Source organism: Callospermophilus lateralis, chromosome 16, assembly GCF_048772815.1.
Source record: "Callospermophilus lateralis isolate mCalLat2 chromosome 16, mCalLat2.hap1, whole genome shotgun sequence".
NCBI classification, from domain to species: Eukaryota; Metazoa; Chordata; class Mammalia; order Rodentia; family Sciuridae; genus Callospermophilus; species Callospermophilus lateralis.
The window spans coordinates 29147778-29169772 of NC_135320.1; the positions used below are offsets into that span (position 1 = coordinate 29147778).

The 21995-nt window shown below is 43.8% G+C and overlaps 1 protein-coding gene across 7 annotated transcripts in view; it reads right to left on the reverse strand.

Moving 5' to 3' along the window:
- The window catches only part of Chd7 (chromodomain helicase DNA binding protein 7), a 183537-nt gene that overhangs the window by 4502 nt on the left and 157040 nt on the right, over nucleotides 1-21995 (reverse strand). For 5 of the 7 annotated variants that reach the window (XM_076836465.1, XM_076836466.1, XM_076836463.1 and 2 more), the window contains 16 exons: nucleotides 20636-20746; nucleotides 20341-20546; nucleotides 17718-17917; nucleotides 17369-17528; nucleotides 13193-13282; nucleotides 12612-12715; nucleotides 11145-11274; nucleotides 10698-10770; nucleotides 10485-10542; nucleotides 9548-9776; nucleotides 9118-9326; nucleotides 8325-8996; nucleotides 7227-7387; nucleotides 5604-5831; nucleotides 4480-4923; nucleotides 742-963 (listed from right to left, as the gene is read on the reverse strand). In XM_076836465.1, coding sequence (XP_076692580.1) covers nucleotides 742-963; nucleotides 4480-4923; nucleotides 5604-5831; nucleotides 7227-7387; nucleotides 8325-8996; nucleotides 9118-9326; nucleotides 9548-9776; nucleotides 10485-10542; nucleotides 10698-10770; nucleotides 11145-11274; nucleotides 12612-12715; nucleotides 13193-13282; nucleotides 17369-17528; nucleotides 17718-17917; nucleotides 20341-20546; nucleotides 20636-20746 — 3297 coding nt within the window. Of the gene's footprint in view, nucleotides 1-741; nucleotides 964-1633; nucleotides 1803-4479; nucleotides 4924-5603; nucleotides 5832-7226; nucleotides 7388-8324; nucleotides 8997-9117; nucleotides 9327-9547; nucleotides 9777-10484; nucleotides 10543-10697; nucleotides 10771-11144; nucleotides 11275-12611; nucleotides 12716-13192; nucleotides 13283-17368; nucleotides 17529-17717; nucleotides 17918-20340; nucleotides 20547-20635; nucleotides 20747-21995 lie in introns of those variants that run through there. The other 2 variants (XM_076836464.1, XM_076836467.1) reach the window with 2 other exon arrangements.

A 21995-nucleotide genomic window follows, 5' to 3' on the forward strand; every position in this document is an offset into this window, starting at 1 on the left:
TATATTTTTTAAAACACCAATCACATAAGTATAGGAAATAAAAGATTTGTGTTGCCAGCTAGCAAAGGGTTTGTAACCAATTATCCGGAGATATTAACCACCTATCGCTTGATATTAGTCAATAAAATCTATGGCCATCAGGGCCTAGTGGCATGTATCTGTAATCCTAGCAACTCGGGAGGCTGAGACAGAAGGATCTTAAGGCCAGCCTTAGAAACTTAATGAGGTCCTAGGCAACTTAGTGAAACCTGGTCTTGATAAATAAAACAAGTTGGGGAAGCAGCTCAGTGCTCCAAAAAAAAAAAAAAAAAAAAAAAAAAATCGAGTCAAATTAACTGGTCAAATCTCTGAAAGTAATGACCTTGCAGCTTTCTAGGATGGTTAAACCTTGTCTGAAACCCCCTAAAGTGCATTTGAGACTGTTATCCCAACAATGAGTCCACCTGGGAAGCACGCTATGGGAAGACCAGCTGAAGAAATCATGTCTCTTATGTGGGAGAAGTGTAAAAATGAATAATGAACATCTATAAGGAACTCTAAGAACGTACTTCAGCAGGACAGAACCTGTAGCTAGTTTTTCTAATTTAAGAGACACAATGACAAGAAACTGGGGAAGGTTCAAAGAGGATGCATTCAAGCAAAAGGCAGAGGGACCTGTCATCAGGGATTTCCATGTTGGATGGGAATGAGGAGGCCTGGCCCAACAGGGTTCCTGCCAATTCTAAACTCCATAATACTTACTGGTACGTAACTTGGCATGTCAACAGTGTAAGTAGGGTGCAGCTTCAGCCATTCCACTAAATCCTTATTTTTAGGAGCATCTTCCCCCACCAGCCTTGTCCCATCTTCTAGATTGATAACAGGGATCCGCGTGTCTGGGTCCAGCTGTCCGGGAGAAGGAATGTTTCTTATTGGTGGAGTTTCTATATCTTCTTCAAAAGCTTTGGTCACCTCAGCATCCTCCTGCAGAAAGTTGACAATGATCTGAATTCTCAGATGAAGACAGAGATCCTGACAATGTCCTATCCCAAGAAAACACTCTTAGCCTAATGGATCTTTCAAAGAGGGGGAATATAAGTTCCTTGAAACAATGCCAGTTTTGGAATGACTATTAAATTAGAACACGATGCTTTATACCATTCTTCACAATGTAGAATTAGTAATTGGGTAGAAAATTCGAAGTCCATCATGGCTCCATGCTTTGAAATGCTAGGCAAGCCACTAGAACACAATGTGGGCAACAGGATCTGAGCTCAACAGGCACAAAAGGTGGGCTGAGAAGCATCTGTTCAAGGTATAGTTTTGTTGGTGGAGTGACATTTTGTGGTAGGTTATGTGGCAATACTGGAAAGAACAACCCTAACAGAAGCCAGCATCCAGTTACTGGTCCTTAAACTCTGTTCTCTCAACCTCCAGACCCCCATTTCTCTACTCCCACAGCTTTATCTTTTCCCACCATGGTCTTCCAACTTTCCTAAACGGTCTGAGTCTAGTCCCAGCCCACTTCAATTCAATCTCCCCACTGCTACACTGGAATGAGTTTCCCAAAATACCACTTTGGTTCGATATTTAATGCTCCCTTACTTAAACCACTGTGACAACTGGATCCCTTGCTTTCAGGGTAGTCCAAGTTCCTCAGCATGGCAACCCAGGCCCTCCACAATCTGCACCTGCCTTATCTCCAAGCTTCTCTCCGCTGAAGTCTGCCTCCTCACCAAGTTTCCCAGCCAGTAACTTCCAGTTCATCAGACACTGAGGCTCTCTCTTGCTCCATACCTCTGGCTCCTACGTGATCTTCAAAACTTAATGAAAATATGACCATCTCTGGAAAAATTTCCTCCTGGATCTCCCTCCACCTCCCACCCATGCACTCCGCCCATATCCTCCTCCTTCCACTCCCAGTCTTCTTTTGGACTCAAAATGTACCTGGGGCACACCTTGGTCATGACACACATATACAACTATTATATATCATTACAAGTTGAGCCTCTCTTTGAAATGCTTGGAACCAGGAAGTGTTTCAGATTTGGGATATTTTTTAGATTTTGGAATATTTGCTTATACCTAATGAGATATATCTGGGATAGCCGTCAAGTCTAAACATGCAATTCATTTATGTTTTATATAACCTTTATACACAGAGAGTAAAGGTAGTTTTGTGCGATATTCTTAGGGGATCTACATTTTGACTGTGACCTTTCATGTGAGGTCAGATGTGGAATTTTCTACTTGTAGTGTCATGTTACTTGAAAGTGTCAGATTTTTGAGCATTCTGGATTTGTGAATTAGGGATGCTCCACCTGTACTTATCTGTCATCCTAACCCCAATTGTTAGAATGGGGTTAGGAACAGCAAGACCTTACTCTTTGAATCTCAATGCCTGTCATAAAAAACAAGCCCTGCTTCTACAATTTTTCTGGAGAGACCCTGACATATCATGGCAGCAGGAAATAGTCTCCAGTTAGAGTGTTGACTAATGTAAGATTTTAGGGTTCATTCTGCTCCACAGTGCTGACTTTTACATTTCTTCCCACTCATTGTTTATAGATCAATCAGCATTTTTTCTTGTATTTTATTTGCATTCACATCAATCCTATGACATCAAATGGGGAACTCCCCCACCAATTCCAAAATTTGACAATTAAAAAAAAAAAAAAGCCTTCAAAGTACACTCCCCTAAAAGCTATTAGGGGTTTTCTCAGGCTTGAGCCAGGTTGCTAAACGTGACTTCAGAAAAAGAAAAATATCAACAAATCCTTGGAGTTGGCCTAAGGTAAGTGAAGTGAATAAAGTCAGCCCCGAGTTTATTTCCAGGTAGGTCTTCACAACAGGAAAACAGCACCTGCACTGCACTATTAATTCCTTACACTTGGTCCCCAGATAAGTAGGCCTTACGGTACAAATACAAAACTTGAGAGGAAATGATAAGAGGTGTCAAACTGTAGGAACTCCCCATTGTGCTCATGTGTATGGAGAAGAAATCTTTTCCGTCAATAAAGTAACAAAGTGCTAGGTAGTCTCACGCAGGAAGGCTGACCATTAGTGAGACAACTTTGCCTGACTTCCACACCCTAGAAATGTATTCTTAATGTGGAACACACATTAAGTCATAGCTGACCCATTGCAAAGTGTATTTGCCCAAGATTCTAAAAGTAACTGAATAATCAACAACTATATCCATTATTACAAGTAGTAAATGATTTTGAGAGTGAACCCTTAACCTCCTGTGTACTTCTGTTTCAGGTCACACCAAGGGGCAAACATTGCAGTGAATGCTCTTTCATCATTTCTCAACCAGGCCTTTTCCTAACTTCTTATTAAAAAAATAAAAAGTATACCAGGTGTGGTGGCACATGCCTATAATCCCAGGGACTCAGGAAGCTGAGGCAGGAGGATGACAGGTTTGATTCAGCCTCAGCAACTTAGTGAGATCCTGTCTCAAAATAAAAAATAAAAAGGGCTAGGGATGTGGCTCAGTGGTTAAGGGCCCCTTGGGTTCGATTCTTAGTACCAAAAAAAAAAAAAAAAAAAAAAAGAAAGAAAAAGTTATTATTATTTACCAATTTTCTTGAACTTTCTCTAGATCCAGGAAATATAAAATAGGCAAATAATAATAGGGGTGTAATAAGGAGAAACATGTTGAACAGCCATCTTCTTTTACTCTTAAATTTTTGTGTTTCCCAAACTATCCCATTTCCCATGGAAAGGGGGTCATAGAGGCCTGGGTCCAATGTTGCTTCACTGACTGGAGTTTCAATCAATAGACTAAGGACACTGAATGCTAATTAACCCTTCAGGAAGACAGCACAAGTAATAGGAGTTCTTTGGGGTAAGACCTGTGTATTGGTGAATCAGATGCCACATTTTTGGGTGGCATGGTTGAAGCAAATAAAGGAAGAGAATTACTTTGATCATAATGCATTCATTTCCTGCAATTTGAAAAACTGTAACAGTCAAAAATCCATCAGCCCATGCATTTCATTCAAATGTAAACTAGCAAAAGATTTTTAAAACATCCAGTCATGGAGGTGGGTGCATTTGCAAGCACTGGCTTTACACATGAACATAAATCTTAAGCCTGAAACTAAACATTTATACTAATCAAATAGATGCCAGGCCCTAAACATCAATATTTTTTAAAAGACAAGCTTTTTCCACCTCAAGAATTCAGAGATAACAATCCTGGGCTCAGAAAAACTTGTTTTTGTTCTGGGCTATCCTTCCAAGAACGATCGATACATCAGAACCTTGGGAAGAATAAATACTCAAACTACACTTGGTTTAGGCTGAGTGATCTGTGTCAATGATCAACACAATCTTCCAGCTCAGAACCATGACTCTTCATTCTAATTCTGTTTCTCTGGTAGAAGAAGCCAGCTGTCCTACTACGTCACTGAGAAGCACACAGCCAGCGTTGTCAGCAGGGCCATTGGCCATCAAGGTGGGCACACACAGTGGAAGCCAAACTCCCCAACTTACTGCACTCAAGGACGTCCGTTTGTGGCTCATGAAAAGCAGATCAAGGCCCTCCACGTTTTTCCTCCTCCCCCGCCTCCTCTTCATGGGAGGCTCTCCATCCACTAGGGAGCCATTAAGCAGATGCCTTGTGGGTGTGCGCGAAAGGCCTGCTTGGAGCAGTTCCATTTGAGTCTTAAAGGCATCGGACATGGGTGTCGAGACGTTAGGCAAGATAAACTTAGAAGTAAGAGATGAAAAATTTGAGGTAGAACTTGTTGCCTCTCTTGAGGCCTTTGATAAATCTACAACTTTTTCTTGTCCATTTTCCGAGACCACCTGAGACTCCCGCAGCTGGGCAACCATCTCCATGAGATTTCGCCTCTTGGCAGCTCTTTCAGCCTCGATTTCAATTTTCCTTCTTCGCCGCCGCCGCTGGCGAGGGACTGAGAGGTTGAGGGCATCTTCCTATTGAAAATGTCCAACAGAAAAGAGCTGCAATGAGCCAAACCGTATCTGCTATAGAGATTGGCAGTAGAAATAAGAAGCTTAGGAAATGAAACATTCATGACTAGGGACCAGAAAGGAGGAAATAAGCAACCACCTTATTTCTAAACTGAACCAGTCAGCAGGGTGGCACACACCTGCGACCCAGCTGCTCAGGAGGCTCAGGCAGGAGGATCACTTAAGCCCAGGGGCTTGGGGTCACCCTGGGCCACATAGTGAGACCCCGTGTCAAAAACAAGTAGGACGGGGGTGGGGGGTGGGGGGTGGGGTGGGGTTGTGGCTTAGTGGTAGAGCGCTAGCCTAGCATGTGTGAGGCACTGGGTTCAATCCCTGGCACCACACAAAAATAAAAACAAAACACAAACTCCCAAACCACATTAAGATTTGGAAGCGAGGCCCTAATGGTGCACACCTGGAATTCCAACAACTCAGGAGGCTGAGGCAGGAGGTTTAAGCCCAGCCAGCGCAACTCAGCAAGGCCCTGTCCCCAGATAATAAACAAAAGAGGGCTGGGATATTGCTCAGTGGTAGAACAGCCCCGGATTTGATCCACAGTACAAAAGAACAAAAAAAGAAATAAAAGAAAAAAAAATTTTAGAGAGTTTTCCTTTAAACTAAAAACACAAACCTCTCTAACTTACCTTTGATAACTGAGGAGAAGTGGTGATATCCTCACTCCCACTAATGCTGGCCTGCCCGACCATGGAGAGCTCGGCAAAGCTCCTCTTCTGCAAGGGACTGTCCACAGTGGTGGGTGTGTAGCCAGGGATGAGGCCCTGGAAATCAAACATCTGGCGCCTATTTACTGGCCATTTGCCTTTCAACACTGCTTCACAGATGTTGTCTAATCGGTTTATCATTACTCTATCCTGGAGGGAGAAGAAAAGTCACATGAAATTGTAACAAAGACCTGGTTAAAATTACTAGATAAATATATCCATCAAGATGTTAAAGAGCATAAAATGTTTAAAAGTCAATTGTGTGCGTTTATGTGGGGGGGAGAGAACAAAGTAAGAAAACCAAACAAGAAAGTAAATACACAGAATCCACCAAAATGGCTTTGTTCTGATGAGGAGTCCTAGGTGGCTCCAATAAAGAAAGCTGACTGTTTTCCAACCATGAACACTAAACTGCAGAAAACATCAAATAACTGCCACCTTCAAAACAGCCTAGTAGTTTCCCAGTGAACTCTCAAACTCCCCCTAGACCGGCTGGGGGACCGTGGTGGATGACAATGGGACACTGCACTCAGCATCTCCACGCAGTGGCCCAGCAGATCCACAGGCTAGATCGCAGTGTGTCCCAGGAAGGGGGACATCATTAGCGTCACTATTAATAAAGTTCAGCATTATGAAATGGGCACCAACCTAGGAACACCTAATGAATGTCAATTTGCATTCCCCACCTATTATCGCTTCAAATTTCATTGAAGCGTGCACATTAAAATTTTCTAATTACAGCTCTTAGACCAAGTTTCCATAGATTAAAAGTGCCTGTTACTATAAATCTTTGATCTGAAAAATTCCCTACAATACTCAATAAGGGAGATTAGCATAAGGTGGGTACTGAAAGGATATAGAGAGGGGTTCAAAATACAAAAAAAAAAAAAAAAGAATCTTGATACTACTGTCAAAAATTTCACCTGTGAGGCAACATTAACACTGTGAAGACCTGCCTGGGGATGAGCCAACTAAAGCCTGTTTGGGGGTTGCTTGTTTTAAACCAGACAGTGCTGTTATGGTGATTAGGATAATGATTTCCCCACTCTAAGAAACAGACCCAAATGACACAGGGACTTATTATAAAATTATGCTGTTTAGCCGAAAATGTAATTTCCATTTGTGTCTTGTTACAGATAACATTTGGAATGATCTCATGATGTATTGGAGCAAATGGGCCACATACACTCTCAAGATGAATTCATTGAAACAAGAATCCACTGGACAACAAGATTCTACTGAACAACTTGGGTAACTGACCTAAAATGGCCCAAGGAACCAAAGATATGAATAGTTTTGTTTCTTATTATTTTTCTTCTGGGTCCCTTTTCTTATAAAGTGTTCTGTAGATTTTTTTTTCCTTTGGGCTTTTTCACATCATTCTCTAAAAACGTAAGAAAAATCCAGTCTTCACACATTGTGTCAATGCTTACCTTAAAATTTGGAGCGGGGGGTGGGGTGGGGTGGGGGGAAATCAAGCTAGAAAGATTTCCTCTACCTTGCTCTTTTTCAGTCAACAAAATAGCAAAAAGAAAACTTGCCAACCTTAGGCCAAAATGAGAAGGCAAATGTTCTTTCATGAAGGAGCTGAGCTACTGAAGGATCTCCATCCTCCATGTAGAATCCATCTCGGGTTTCATCCCTAGCAGTGCTCATAGAAGCATTGCTTTCTTCATCAAAATTCTTCCCTCTGGAGACAGCTCCTGCTGAGAAATGAGTTCATGTGCATTACTCACAACCAGAATATCACTGAAACTGAAGTTTAGAAATGACACAGTTAAAAATGGGAATACCAATCAGGCCCATTTTATTGAGTAGATACTATACATCTAGAATGGCCCTGGGCCTTGTAGAACTCTCTGTCGCCTAAAACGTGCATGACCTTCTGATGTCGAGGGTGCTGTTTCCATCTCATAGGTGAGGAAGCAGAGGCTTATAGAGGTTTCATCGCTATTGGTGTGGCCTTGTACTACTAAATCTCAGAGCAGACTGGAAGCTCTTGGGCATGACCCAAGAGCCTCTGCTCTTCTGCACAAGAATAAGGCCAAGCTTTGAACTGATGCTGAGGGTTCCAGCTATGGCCCAAGGTGGTGCCTTATTTCTACTTTGTGCCAGCCAGAGCTAACTGCAACCTGAGGATCCCAAGTTCAAAGCCAGCCTTAGCAACTTAACCTAGTGAGGTCCTAAGCGACTTAGCAAGACCATGTCTCAGAATAAAAAATTTCAAAAAGGGGGCTGAGGATGTGATTCAGTGGTTGAGCACCCCTGGGTTCAATCTCTGGTACCAAATAAATAAATAAATAAAATAAAATAATTAATAACATTTAATGACTCTCTTCCCTGACATTTGTCCAAATTAATATCACACAGGATACTTTATACACTCAACCATGAAGTTAGTTATCCTCTCTCTTTCAACCAGCAGCTAGTAAATGCACACAACTTTTTTAATGTTTGTGTGCCGTAAAGCAGCAAGACAGAAAACATTGAATCATGGCTGAAATCACCTCTTTGCAGAAGAAAATGGACACTAATTACTCTCTAAAGAAGGAAAAACGCAGTGCTGGTGGGGCGGGGCCACAGACTGAGCAAGCCCAGGTAAGGTGCTGTGAGTCGGCACAGAGCTCGGCTATCAGGAGTTACCTTCAGGCTGGGAAGACTCCTCCGACTTGTCGTCATCCTCCAGCTTTTCTTCTTCATCTTCTTCCGAACCTTTCTCCGAGACAGACTTGGACCCAGGGTCTACGCTGCCCTCTGCCCCTTTCAGCTCGCTCTTGATGGAGCTGGCCTCGGCTTCACAGCCCTGTGCGCTGTCCTTGCCCCCACCCTCGGCTTCGTCGTCGTCTTCCTTCCCCTCTGACTTCTCTTTGGCCGCCAGGTTCTCAGACTCCTCCACTTTGCCTTCAGCCTGCTCTGCTGCCTTGTCCTCGTGACCATGAGCTGACGGGACGACCGGAGGAGTCTGGCCAAAGCCCACTGCCAGTGCGTTCAAGGAAGAGACGTTACCTGCCCCTCGGTTTTGAGCAAAGTTTTTATGTGCATCCAAGAAGGACAGCTCAGGGTCGTTGAGGATGTGGTAGTCTGTGCGACTGACCCCATGCTTAGCAGCGCCCACCAACAGGTCCCGGTCATGCTTTCCGCACTCCCACCACTCGGGCAGATCCAGGCTGGGTTGGCAGAGCTTCAGCCTCTCCCCTAGCTGTGGGTGATGCAGGACCTGCTCACGGATCTTCCGCAGCAGCTCAATGCGGTACAGAGTTCTAGAGGCTCGCTCCTCCGTGATGGGCTCAATCAGGGAGGCGAGGTCAGGCGGCTCTGCAACACGGAAGCACTTGTGTTTACTTGGAAATCCCTGAGCACATGGTAAACCATACGCTTCCTTATTTCTCACCACACTGGTCACCTAGTACCGAATGCCACTACTAAATGTACCTACCATCATCTGGCTTGGCAGGCATTCGACACACCCGCCTACACATGGCCACAAAGCAGCTGAAGTATTTCTCCAAACTCTCGTCAGACTTTTTGTCAAGTCTGGCAAAGGCTCGGAACTGGTTCCAGTCAAACTGCTGTTTCACGGGGTCAAAAATAACCCCAAAGGTGGATACCACGCGGTAAAAATCCGCCTCTTCTCTCCTCGTCCACCTGTGGGGAAGAAGACACCATCACACTGGGGAAAAAGATACCGTTTGTTTCTTCCCCTCTTCCCCCAGACCCTACCCATGGCACTTATTTGGGGTTGGGGATCCTTTCTGTGGTGGGCACATCTCTGATGTGACCACTGTGTCTGGTGGGGCTGAAAGGGCAGCGGGTAGGGAGTGCACTGGGACTTGACTTGAATGCACTGAGACCTTAAAGAAACTCACTTTTGCCGTTTCTCAGATATAATAGCTTCCCTTTCCGCCTCTAATGCTCTCACTTCCTCCCGAGGCCGCCGTCTGCGCCGGTCAGTCTTCATTAGGGCCTCTTGCCTCATTTGTTGCCGTTTATAGCTGCGCTGATAGGCAGTAATGAGCCGGCGCAGACGCGTAGTCAGGGTTGAAGTGTTAGGCCAGTAAAGTTGGCCTAACTCAGCGCTGCTCTCACTGTGCTTGCCTGGGGAAGTGGGAAAGATGTTTTTGAGATGTGCTACTGCAATCTTGCAACACACAGGGTTTTCCAACAACAACAACAAAATGACTCATTAACATTGAAACAACAGCGTGGGAAAGGGCTTCTCAGTGCCCTAGTTTTAAAAATATAAATAAATAATAATAAAGCATAGAACTTATAAACTACTTCTTTTTCAACTTCTAAGGGAATTGAAAAACAAGTTTGTCAGTCTTACACAAAGAAACATACTTTACATTATGAACTACAAGATAAGGGTCCATCCTGTAAGGGACTTACTATAACCACCTTGAACATAACAAATAATCACATGAACGTAACAAATAATTGTATAATTGTTGTCTAATGATTTTACATTAAGTACAAAGTCAATATTCTAAACAAACTGGCAATATTTCAGATTAATACTTAGCCAATGTCCTACTCCCAAGTGACATTTTTTTTAAAGACGCTTAAAATTTTTCACCGATCAGTATGAATATAAATCAATCGTATCAAAACAAAACAAAACAAAATTCTATCATAAGGAAAGTCAATGTGAGGAAAACTCAACCATAAATAAAAACTAAAAAAATATTCACAAAGAGGTGAGTCAGCTTGGATGAAATGACATTTTAAGACACCACCATAGTAGTGTGGCTTGAGGTCCTGCAACATGAACAGTGGCTGTCAAGAGTTTTTCTGGGGCCTTACTTGCAGTGTGCATTTCCATGGGTTCTTCCTTATCCTCTGGAGGAGAATTTGCAAATTCCTTGAAAGCAAAGTAAGAAACAGTTACTTTAATTTGGGGTTTCATTTTGCTTTATCTTTTAAAGAAAAGGTCATTATCTATAAAGTTTAACAAGTCTTATATGGGCTTATAATATTTTAATGACACTGTAAAAGCCAATATACTCAAGTTCTTACATCTATTTCATCTTTGAATGGTGTTCTGGTTGGTTTATATTCTGGGTCTTCATCTTCTCTATCAAATTCTCCACTGTGTTTAAAAAAAAAAAGTTTAAATCACACCGATAAGTCGGGGGGTGGGCGGGCAAGAGTAACAATCTGGCTAATGCTACTTTTAATTCAGTGTTTGACAACAAAAGCAGATCTATCAGTATTTAAAACATGCAGGCATGGCAGGGTTGGGGTGGAGATGCTACTTGGAAAAGACAGACAAGTTTCCGATTATCTAGAAAATGTATTTTGTTGAAACAGTCATTATGATATACAAATGGAACGTACTGGTGAACACTGCTGACGTTCAAATCAGACACAATATAGTGTGTAGTGTAGTATTAAGAACTGAACCCTGCTGGTAGATAAGAAACTGACATAAAGTTTATTAAAATTTTAAAATGTCCTTCTTACCCGTCACCGCCATCTGCTAGCATGTCTGTTCCTCTTTGCTCGGCGGCGATGGCCTTGGCATCGGGCATACCAACTCGTTCCAGAAAGCACAGTGCGGGGTCAGCTCGCATAGAATTGTACTTCTCATAGCCTGTGTCATGCCCACCAGCCCACAGAGGACGCACACAGAAACAAAGAAAGGCCTCGTCACCGTCAAAATCACAGCACCACCACAACAACACACAAGTTTGTTTCTCAGGGAAGATGACCATCTTTGGCCGAACAGACCTTGTTTTAGGAGAGCATTCTATAGACTGCTCCTTCTGAGGAAGCTTTGGGGGCCCAAGTTACACTTCAGGGACATTATCAGAATCACCACAAATACAAACAGAAAAACAGGTTCAAAATAACTGCGGGATGCCTGGGAGGATTTCTGGCCCTATTTTTCCCGAGATCTAATTTTGCTTGACATTTAAAAGGCTTCATAATGTTCCTTCATGACCTCTGCAGGGGTACTCCAAGTCTACCCCCAACCTCCTTGTGAATAGCTTCAGTCCTGCAGGAACTTGCACGGCTGGCTGAAAAATCCCCGTATACGTAAGGCCAGCGAACCTGTCTTATTAGGTTTAGGATGATGCATGTCAGTAAGATGACACTGTTCCCTCTATGGTTTTCAAACTGCAATTTGCTTTTTGACTGCCCAAGTTGACTAGATGGAAAATGGCAGATCCCAACAGTGCACTGCGGGAAAATGATTTTGAGGCTGAGCTCACAAAACGCGGCTGCAGTACATAGGCAGAACAGCACAATTCAATTAGGATGTGTACTACAACACACCGCTCCTAACTGCTGTAGAGCCGCAAGCCAAACTGTAATCATGAAAGGTTTTATAAGCCATCATTCTCCCCTTTAGTCAGGCTGGGCTGCTGAGAATACCTCTGCGACCTCCAGAGAATTGGGATTATAATCAGGAATCGCTCACTGTATATATCATGCCAGTTCTGCATCCCCAGCCTTTCAAAGTTAACAAGGCTGCATCCCACTCAGGGGAGCCGCGAGTTCTCAGCACTGACATTTGTGAAATATTGCTTGGAACAAAGCCCAGGAGGCACTTGTACAGATTAATAGCAGAGGTTAAGCCCACCGTCCACTTTGACACTGGTTGGCAGAGTTAGCAAGGGAAGCCGTGCTGGAAGCAAAGTTTAGGGAGAGCTATAGTACAACTTGGCTATTATTAAAACAAATATGGTTTGGGTTTTATTTACAGCCAAGAAAGAAATGTTTTCTTCTCAAATGCTCAACAAACATTCAAAAACAGCATCTGATATTTACAGTTCATATTAGATTTTTAGTACAGAAAAACGGTAGACGTCAAGAGTCCTCTGGAACTATCCTCATTAATATTATGACTTTGGAAGAGAGTATGCAGAGTTCTAAATAAAGACAAATTCATTCTGTGGAGATGTATCAAACAGAAACGTCACTTACCATGTTTGAACACTCCAATTAAGAGGGATTTATCTGCTTCCTTATCCCACCAATCTGTAGGAACTTCTGCATGGAAAGGTTCAGGGATCCACACATCTGCTTCACTAGAAAGACCATTTAAAAGGTATTTAAAAGAAATACTAGTATTAAAAAAAGAATTCTAATTCCAAGTAGTGACTATGAGACCACACACTCAGGTGCCCCCTCTCCCACAAGAAACATCTCATTGTGGTAAGGAGCATCCACCAAAGGTGAAGGATAGGGCATAGGTGAGTTGCCCTTCACCATAACCAGAAATGAACACTTGGTACCCCAATTTAAGGTCATCTCAGAATACCAGTCATTTAGTTCAGACCTTCTTTTTACACAAACGTGGACACACACACACACACACACACACACAGCCATTTCCTCATTCTCATCACATCCCCAAGCTCAGAGGACAAACACTGCATTCAAGATGCAGAAAAGGAGGTTGAGCTACTGATGGTTCGTGAAGATTCTGAGACACAACCCGTGATATTTTTCGACTACCTGGATTACCTCAGAGAGGTGCAGAACAAATATGCGCTTGCACCAACCTTGAGTCGGCACCCTCTAGGATCTTATCCGCCTGGTCTCCTATAACTTCTTGTCTTAGGTAGTAGAGCATGCGGACACGCAGCAGGACCCTGGAGAGGAAGACAGAGGGGGAAAAAGTTCTTAACTTCAGGACTGTTTGCCAACAGTGGCTTTTGGCAGCTGCTGCTGTTCATCCATCATCCTGCCAAGGCTGATTAGCCATGCTGTATGGTAGGCTTGAAGCGTGACAGATGGTGGCACATAATCACCTCTGTGTGGTGCTTTCTGCTGGCTTCCAACAGGCCTGCCTGGCAACCGCTCACACTGCACAGAGAGGGACCGAGCTCAGCCCAGCCCAGGCGCACTTCATTTAGTTCTACCTAGTGCAGCTTGTGAAGTTTAGACACGTACCCTACCATTGCCTCTGAAGTATTGAAGGAAGTTTGTAAACAACTGAGCAGATGGCTTTCAGTAACTGTTCTGCTTCATTATCTCATAAAATTTCCTCAGCTGCTGCCTTAATACCATTTTTGGAAGCACATCAGAAGTTGTAGGAATAAACGAGATATAAAATCTGGTTTTACTACCTTACAATAAACCCTCAATATGGAATGTCAGGTTTTTCAGATTATACAACTTTGCTTCCGAGAAAGGAAGATGGTGACGGGGGTGGGGTAGGAGGTGGGTCCTTGTTCTTCTCAAGGAACACTAAGCCTTTTTTTTTTACTCCTTCTAGATTATATTACCTGGGAACCCATGTTGTAGCTTAGGGGAAAAAAAATTACAAGGTAAAATTGCATCCAGTTAATCGACAGTTTTAGTCATTTTCAAGGAAACTTTATTTTAAAATCCCTGCAATTAGCAAGGAACCAGACAGTCAACCCTCCTTAGATGTCCTCAATTGCTAAAATATAATTATTTCAATTAAGTCCACCTGATATATCTCAAGGACCTCCATCTTCTCTGAATGAAACATCCCCTGCTGGATAACCCCTGGTGTGCATTCTTGATTGAAACCTGAAGACCACCTTGTTGGTGGTGGGCAATTACACAGGGTGCCATTTCCCTAGCTGAATAATCCCATTACATACTTGCCTAACACTTTACAACCAATGTATCGCATTTACATATACTGGCTCATTTGCTCTTCACAATAACCCTATGATGAAGTGGGGCAAGTTACAATTTCCATTTTATAAACACAAAAACTGTTGGTAACAGAAGACAAGTGGTATCTCCAAGGTCACAGAGTCACCTTGAACATGGAACACTCAGAACTCAGTCTTCTGACTATCACATCACACTGTCTCTCAGGACATGACAACTAGGGGCAGTATCACCAAAACAGACTATTCCTGATCAGACAGAAATAGATATTAGGAAACTCACCAGCCTGCCTTCCTTCTCACTGTGGTTCTACTCATGGCCAATGAGGCTCTGGATGGACTAAGTTTGAGGCTGTAAAAATATGAATATATTCCAAGACAAGCCATCATTTTGGCTAACAACTTTTAATTTCTAAAATTTTCTTTTATTAACTCCTAAGATTACACATGGGCTGTCTCACACTGAACTAATGAAGGCAAAGTGACAGCCCAAGACCCCGTGGCTGGACCTTGTTTCTCTTCTGGGTAGAGAAGAATTTGCAGGGCTGCTTCTGCTTATGATTCAGGATGCTCAGAAAGGGTAGTTCCAAAGGAAATACCCTCCAGCTTTGGCTAGACTCTTCACAATTCACAGCAAAATTTGATACAGAGCAAGGGAACTTAATGGTTTCTCTTCCGTCTGGTAAAAGTCAAAGACTTCCACTTTGGGAGCAGTTTTAGCTCTAGGGAGACTTTCATGAACTGTGAATGTCACCTTTCTTCGAGAGGAGAAAATTCAAACCAACACCGCTGCTGAGCTGAGTGCCCTATGGAGTGCACAGTGCTCGCCGGCTAAGGACAGGCAAGAGGACAGCCAGGACACGGCCCCTGATCTGCAGGGGTGGGTGCTCTCTGAGGCAGACAGAAACTGCTGTTACCCAATCCTCAGGCCTTTATCCACATTCCTTCAGCTGTCCCATTAGTGACTGTTTCTGGACCAGCCCTCAGCCCAGGACAAAGCATGGCACGAAACTCTTCTGCCCCCCTCATCTCCTTTAATCCTGTTTTGGTCTCTCATGTCCTTGAAACTTGTGAAGTGGCCAGTTATTTTCTAAGATGTCCTTCTATTGGGTCTCTTTTTCCCATGTTAACATCCACATTTGCTCACTTTAGATCTGACAAGATCTAACCTCAAGGCATGATCTACTGGGAAAGGGCAAAGGGACCACTCATTTCATCTCAGAGATGAACTGGATGGCATCAACAGCCTTCTGAGACTGAATGGAAAGATCTGAAGAGCTCCTGTTACTTCTCATGCCCTAATTAGGGAGCTTGCACCATGGAAGCCTGTTACTGACAGTAAAATGGAAATTAAAAACCACTACCACCACACTGACATCCGGGAACAGGAGCCATGGTTCCCACACTAAACCACTTCACTTCCTTTGTTTGAATCCAGAACTCAAAAGGCTACTGACCCAAAGTTGATATGAACCACAAGGACATACAAAGTTTTCTAACAGCTCTAAGCAGGGTAGAATTTGAGAGAGAACTACCACGTCACTGCAGTAACAAGTTTCTGTGACATCAAATAGTTTGAGGTAGTGGTTTTGAAGACTCCTGGGAGCCTCACAGGAATCCCAAAGAGGTGGTGGTGGACTTCTGAGATGAGGTGGGCAGATGACCTTGGTGGTGAGAACAAGGGTGCTGCCCACGTCTTCTCCACCCTTAACTGGTCAAAGGACTTCAAATAGTCATTCAACTTGAGTTTCGGTTTCTTTAGTTAAATGGGGATAAAACAGCACTCCTGTCAGGTGTGGAAGGCAGCACCTGTAGTCCCAGCTTCCTGGAAGGCTAAGGCATGAGGATCACTTGAGCCTTGGAGTCTGAGGCCAGTGTGGGCAAATATAAAAAGGCCCTATCTCAAAATTAAAAAAAAACAAAAAAACAACCACCATTTCTACCTTAGAGAATTTAAACAGATAATTTATACCTAAAGCACTTGACATACTGCCAGCATCATGTGCTCAGACTTTTGTCTTTTTAAAACAAAAATATGTGTTTGTTTATATTCTGCCTCATCCAACTGAGATCTTGATGCCAGCTCTATCTGACTCTCAGGAAGTGAGTACTGAAAACGTGGAGCAACTTGCTCAAGGCCACACAAAACTGAGGACTGGTCAAGCTGTTCAGTACCACTGCCGTCTATATTATTGATACTGAAAAATGTATACTGAGAACAAGGAAATAACATGCTAGTTTAATGTGTACACAATCAACAGAGTTCTAAGAAATAAAATCAATACAGATTCAATATTCTCCAATTATCTTTGAATTTCTGGAAATAAAGGTAAAGAATATGATTCTAAACTCATATGACCTGGCAACTGAGATATTATTAAGGCAAAAATAACATGTAAACTTGCCAGACCACTATGGAAGCAGGGTGGGGTTGTATAAAGCTAACCACAATTCTCTACCACACTGGCTTAAAAAAAAAAAAAATCAGTAATGTGCAATGTTCATAGAGGCACTGTTCACAACAAATAAAGGTGGGAACAACCCAAGGACCCACAAATGGATGAATGGATCAACCAAATGTGACACATTTACAACGGGGTAATATTCAGCCATCAAAAGGAATGAAATTCTGATATACATTGCAACACGGAGGGACTGTGAAAACGTTATGCTAAGTGAAACAAGTCCAACACAGGACAAATATTGTACGATTCACTTACGAGATGCCTACAATGAACTTAAGTGAATAGTGGTTACCAAGGGCTGGTGGGAGGGTAGTCACTATTTAACACAGAGTTCCTATTGGGGGCGATGAGAAAGTCTGGGGTACAGACAGTGGTGACAAGTACACAGCACTGTGAATACAATTAATGCCAATCCATTGCTTCCGTACAAATAGTTGGAACAGTAAATGTCACATTATGTTTTTTTTTAACCATATAAGAATCAATCAATCACCTGAAGATATGCTCTTTGAGGACTTGGCAGCATGTTTCAAGAAAAATGGGGAGGTTGTACAAAGGCAGCACCCACCAAGTGTCATGTCTTACAGAACAAGCAGCAGCCGGGCCCTGCACCCTAAACACGTACTTGTTGCAGTGGTGCTTCAGGTGCTTCTTGTAGCTGTCCTCCTGGAACAGTGTGTCCGGGTTGCAGCTGGCCAGCCAGTCGGCATCCTGCACCACTGGCTGTGTGCTCTGGGCTTTCACCTTCTTCCCCTTCCTTCCCCTGGGCACTGGGGCTGAGAGACCTGAAAGAAGCATCATCATCCTGAGCAGCAGCAGCAGCAGCATTGAAGCCTTTGACACTCCAAGCTACAGTGTCAGAAGCAGATATTGTAAAGAAGGAAAACAAAGGGTCTGTGTTGTATCTCTTTATCAGGGTGTGTCACAGAGTTTCCAGGGAATGTCACCACACGAAAGGCACACATCAGACCTACCAGAATGATTGACCAAGGCTCGAGTCTGGCCATCAGCCGTGGGTGTGATCAGATCCCAGATGAAGCTTTTGATATTCTCGTCCCCTTTGTAATGGTGGAGACAGTACACCAGGATGGTTCGGCAAATGGTTTCTACATCTTGCTCTGTGAGTTGACGTTTGTAGCGTCCGTGGGAAAGGATGTCTGTCCACCTGCCCCAACTGTAAAGCAAATAGCTTGCATGCAGATGGTGCCTCTAACTACAGATCTGAAGTTGTACCTTAATAGTCAGGTACCAGTGTTAGAATATTCTGGGTCAAAACTGTAATGTTTTCTATTAGGTGATAGGAAAGCAACCCGGGGTACAAAAGTTAAGCACACCCCCTTTCAGAATGGGCCAAGAGTTCATTGCTCATAAGTGAGGAGTTGAACTACCACCCTCATGACCAAAACTGGATTTTCAAGGCAGAAGCAGGCCAGTGGCAGGCATTTTCAGGACACGAATGTAATCCAGGAGGCCCAGAAATTGTATGCGCTGCTTCCTTCTGCTATGGTTTATGTGTTTGGATGCTGACCAGCCACTTGAGATGAAAGGTGACTCAAGGTATCTGTGACTACCCCCCAAAAAAATGTAATGCTGAGGAGTTCAGCTGCGCCAATCCACCACAAAGGGACACACTCCAATAACTGGTGCAGGACTGTGAAAGGCTTTGTGATCCCTTTTGAAACAGGGAATAGTGACTCCTGAGGACAAGAACACTCGTACAGAAGATGTTCAACCAACTCACAGGTCCTTACATGGAAAGGGTGGGAGAAAAGTCTACGGGTAAAGGCAAACAAGTAACACCCTGCTGACCCTGACCATGCACTGTGTCAGTCCCAGGCTGCACTCGCTACCCCTTGGGAGTTGTGGGTGTGACCAGACAGCAAACAGCATGGGTGAAGAAAAAGGCAGATGCTGCCCAAGACCCAACCTCCCACCCCTTACCCACTGTAACAGCAGACGAGCTAGGGCAGTGCTCATGTTGCAAAGAGTCCTCCGCTGCCTTTGAAGATAACTAGCTGGTGGCTGTGGCATAGGGAGGACTTGGTCTTAGCTGCAGGGAGCACTATGTGTTCCTTTTCCCATGCCCTGCCTTTCTCCCTGGTCTGGTTTCTTACCACTCTCTGGTCCTCTCTGGCTCCTATCAATTCCTCCAAACACAAGGCCAGTCTCAACTCCACACCTTTGGACATGCTGCTCTCTTCTCCCTACACAAACTCTGACTCTCCCTCTTATCCTGGCTGATTAATGATGTCCACCTGTTCAGACTGTACCTATCACTTTCTGTGCAATTCCTTCTTTGACTTCTACCCCAGGAGTGGGGGGATGATACCTGAGTTGTGTCTTATAGGTAAGGTGCTGTGCTTCTGTGCTCCATCAGCCAAGCGATACCTGATACAGCAGCACAGTATACTGCCATTTCTGCTCACCCCACTTGCCTGCCTTGAGCTATGCCAATCTTGGCATAGCCCTGTGACTGTATAAATGAGTCTGAGACCACCCTAGCCCAGTGCCCAGGCCACAGCAGGTGTTCCAAGAAGAGTGATGACTATGGGAGAAGGGCAGGCTAGACAGAGACAACATGCCCTGGGCATCCTTCTTAACACTGGGAGTTATTAACATGTTCCATTCCTAGGGTTTCCAAGAATGTCCTAGACTCTGATCATTAGTTGAACAAGGAAGCAGGTGCATGTCACAAAGGGCTTAGGTGGGGGGAGAGTCTCCCACATAAGAATGAGCGAAAGAGGATCTTGGACTTGCATAAATAATGAGTATCAGTGGCAAAGCTGTTGAGATACAGGATGGGCTTTTGCTGAACTTCACATATTCCATAAACAAGCCTTCATTCACAAGTCACTGAATGGGGAGTTGCTCTTGGCAGTGGGAACAGCCTGTGCAAAGAAAAAGATGAAGTGGTCTGTCTGAACAGAGGCTTGGGTTACCGGTGGGCAAGAACCAACAGGGCAGACAAGGCCAGCTAGAGAGTTCTGTATGCCATGCAAACACATGTTTGTATCTATTCTGAACGAACTGTGATCCACTGGAAGAAATCACTGCAGACAGGATCTCATCAGGTTGGCAAAAAGACTGCCTTGGTGGCAGTTTTATTTTAATGGAGTCTGCCTACAGTCCCACAATCTCTGAGAAACCTCTCATTTACTGATTCAGGTATTTTGTAGCACCCTGTCATACAAAGTACCCTGTGGGATGGTACAGCAATTCAGAGATGTTTTAGAAGTGGATCTAGCCTTTGAGGAGTCTGAAATCCAGCAGGAGAAACACAACACATTCACAAAAGTCAAATGACCACTCATGTTTTGGAAGAATGTTTTGAGAAAAATGGGGAGACTGTGCAAGGGCAGGACCACTTGTGAGCAGAAAAACAAAGATGAACAAGTGAGAATATGGACTTCACTTCTGGAGACCTGTCCACATCCAGGAGAATCTGAATTTAACCAAGTGACCCCTAAACTGTGCTGAGTTACTATAGAAGCTTTCATTTGATTCACACAGATCCAAACACAAATCGTCTTCCGATACCATCTGGGAATTCTAACTACTGTCAGAACAAAATTCCACTCGTAGTGAGTCCACCCTTACCCATAGACGAGCAGATTCTTCTCAACTCGGAAACACTCGCTCCTGGCATAGCCCTGTGACTTATCCTGGGGCCGCCGTGGTTTTGCACAAGGCTTTTCTTCTGAATCACTTTCCAAGTCTGAGAACTCCATCAGCTCGTCCTCCTTCACTGCGCTGTACAGCCTGGTCTGTTTTCTCACTCTCGGAGTGTCGATAACCAGGTTGTTCTGACAAAAGAGCAGATACACTTGAAACTTCTGAAACAGCGACGCTTGGGTTACATCAGACCGACATCTGAATGGGATTTCTCACTTACCCTCCCATTTAAGGCATCTATGTCCAATTCAGCCTTCTTAGCCCACTTTTGCCAGAAATTTGGATCATCCAAAGAAATATCTGTCCTATTTCCAGATGCAACAAAACTGGCCTAAAGGGGGGGGGGGGACGAAAAAAAAAAATACATTACTTTGAAATGCTTTTCTCATGGTTAGAATGCAAGGCAGATTTTGTTTATTCATTCACTCAAGTATGTGTGTATGCTTCTCCACGTGTGCCAGACACTACAGTGAATGGACCTGGGATGAGAGCCTCCTCAGGCAGCTAGCTCCCTGTGCACAGGCTCAGACAGACCAGGAAACAAAGGTGCACACCTCAGCATGAAAAGTGACAAGGAACTGAGGTATGTGTAGGTGCAGGTAACACAAAGAGGAGGGTCACTTACTCTGAAATGGCAGGCCATTTCAGGGAACTGAGAAGCAAGGGGTCTCCTGGAAGGATGATACTTGAGCCATACTTTAAAACATTCATGAAACAGGACAGCATTGAAAATATTTTTTGACAGAGCATATGCAAAGGTACAGAGGAGAGGAGAGGGGATGTGGGTACTCAGGGAAGAGAAGCCCAAGGGCAAGGTGATGACAGAGACAGAAGCCAGATCAAGCAGGGCCCTGTGTGAGCTGTTAAGAGTGTCAGAATTCCTTCCTCAGGGAGAAGTGAGCAATTTGAAAATAAGGAGTCCTCTAAAGATGGACACCATCACGTCCAGAGTCAGTGTTAGATCATACCAGTGTCTCAGCAGGAGAGTAGAAAAGGCTGCTGTCGTAGTTCAGAGAAGAAATAATGAAGTCAGAAAACAGATCCATTAAAATGAAGAAAAAAGAAGCTGTCTAGAAAGCCATTCTTTAAAAGGCAAAATTTAATGGAAACTCTGGGTGAATATGAAGCATGAAAAAGGAGGAGGAAGCCAGGAAGAAGGAAAAAAAAAAAAATCAGTATTCAACTCTGTCACCTGAATGGTGTTACTCAGGCAGGCAGACAGGTGTGTGGGTGTGTGTATGAGTATGTGTGTCTTTTAAGGTGTGGAGGAACAGTGTGATGAGTTTGGTTTTGCCTATATAGTGCCTGTGAAGACTGAGGTTAAAAACCTCTTTTAAGAGGCTGAAAGATGTAAAAGAGAAGGGGCTGGGTCACAGAACCCAGAGAAGAGCCGTTGCAGACTGGAACAGGTAGAAAGATAGGGAATCCTGGGCACACCGAGCAGTTGGAGCCCGACCTCACATCACACACAAAGCTCAGCCCATAAGAGACTGCAGACCTGACAGAGCTAAAAATGTAAAACCTGTAAGAGGAAACTTAGGAATGAATCTTTGTGGGCTAGACAACACGCTAAAAGCACA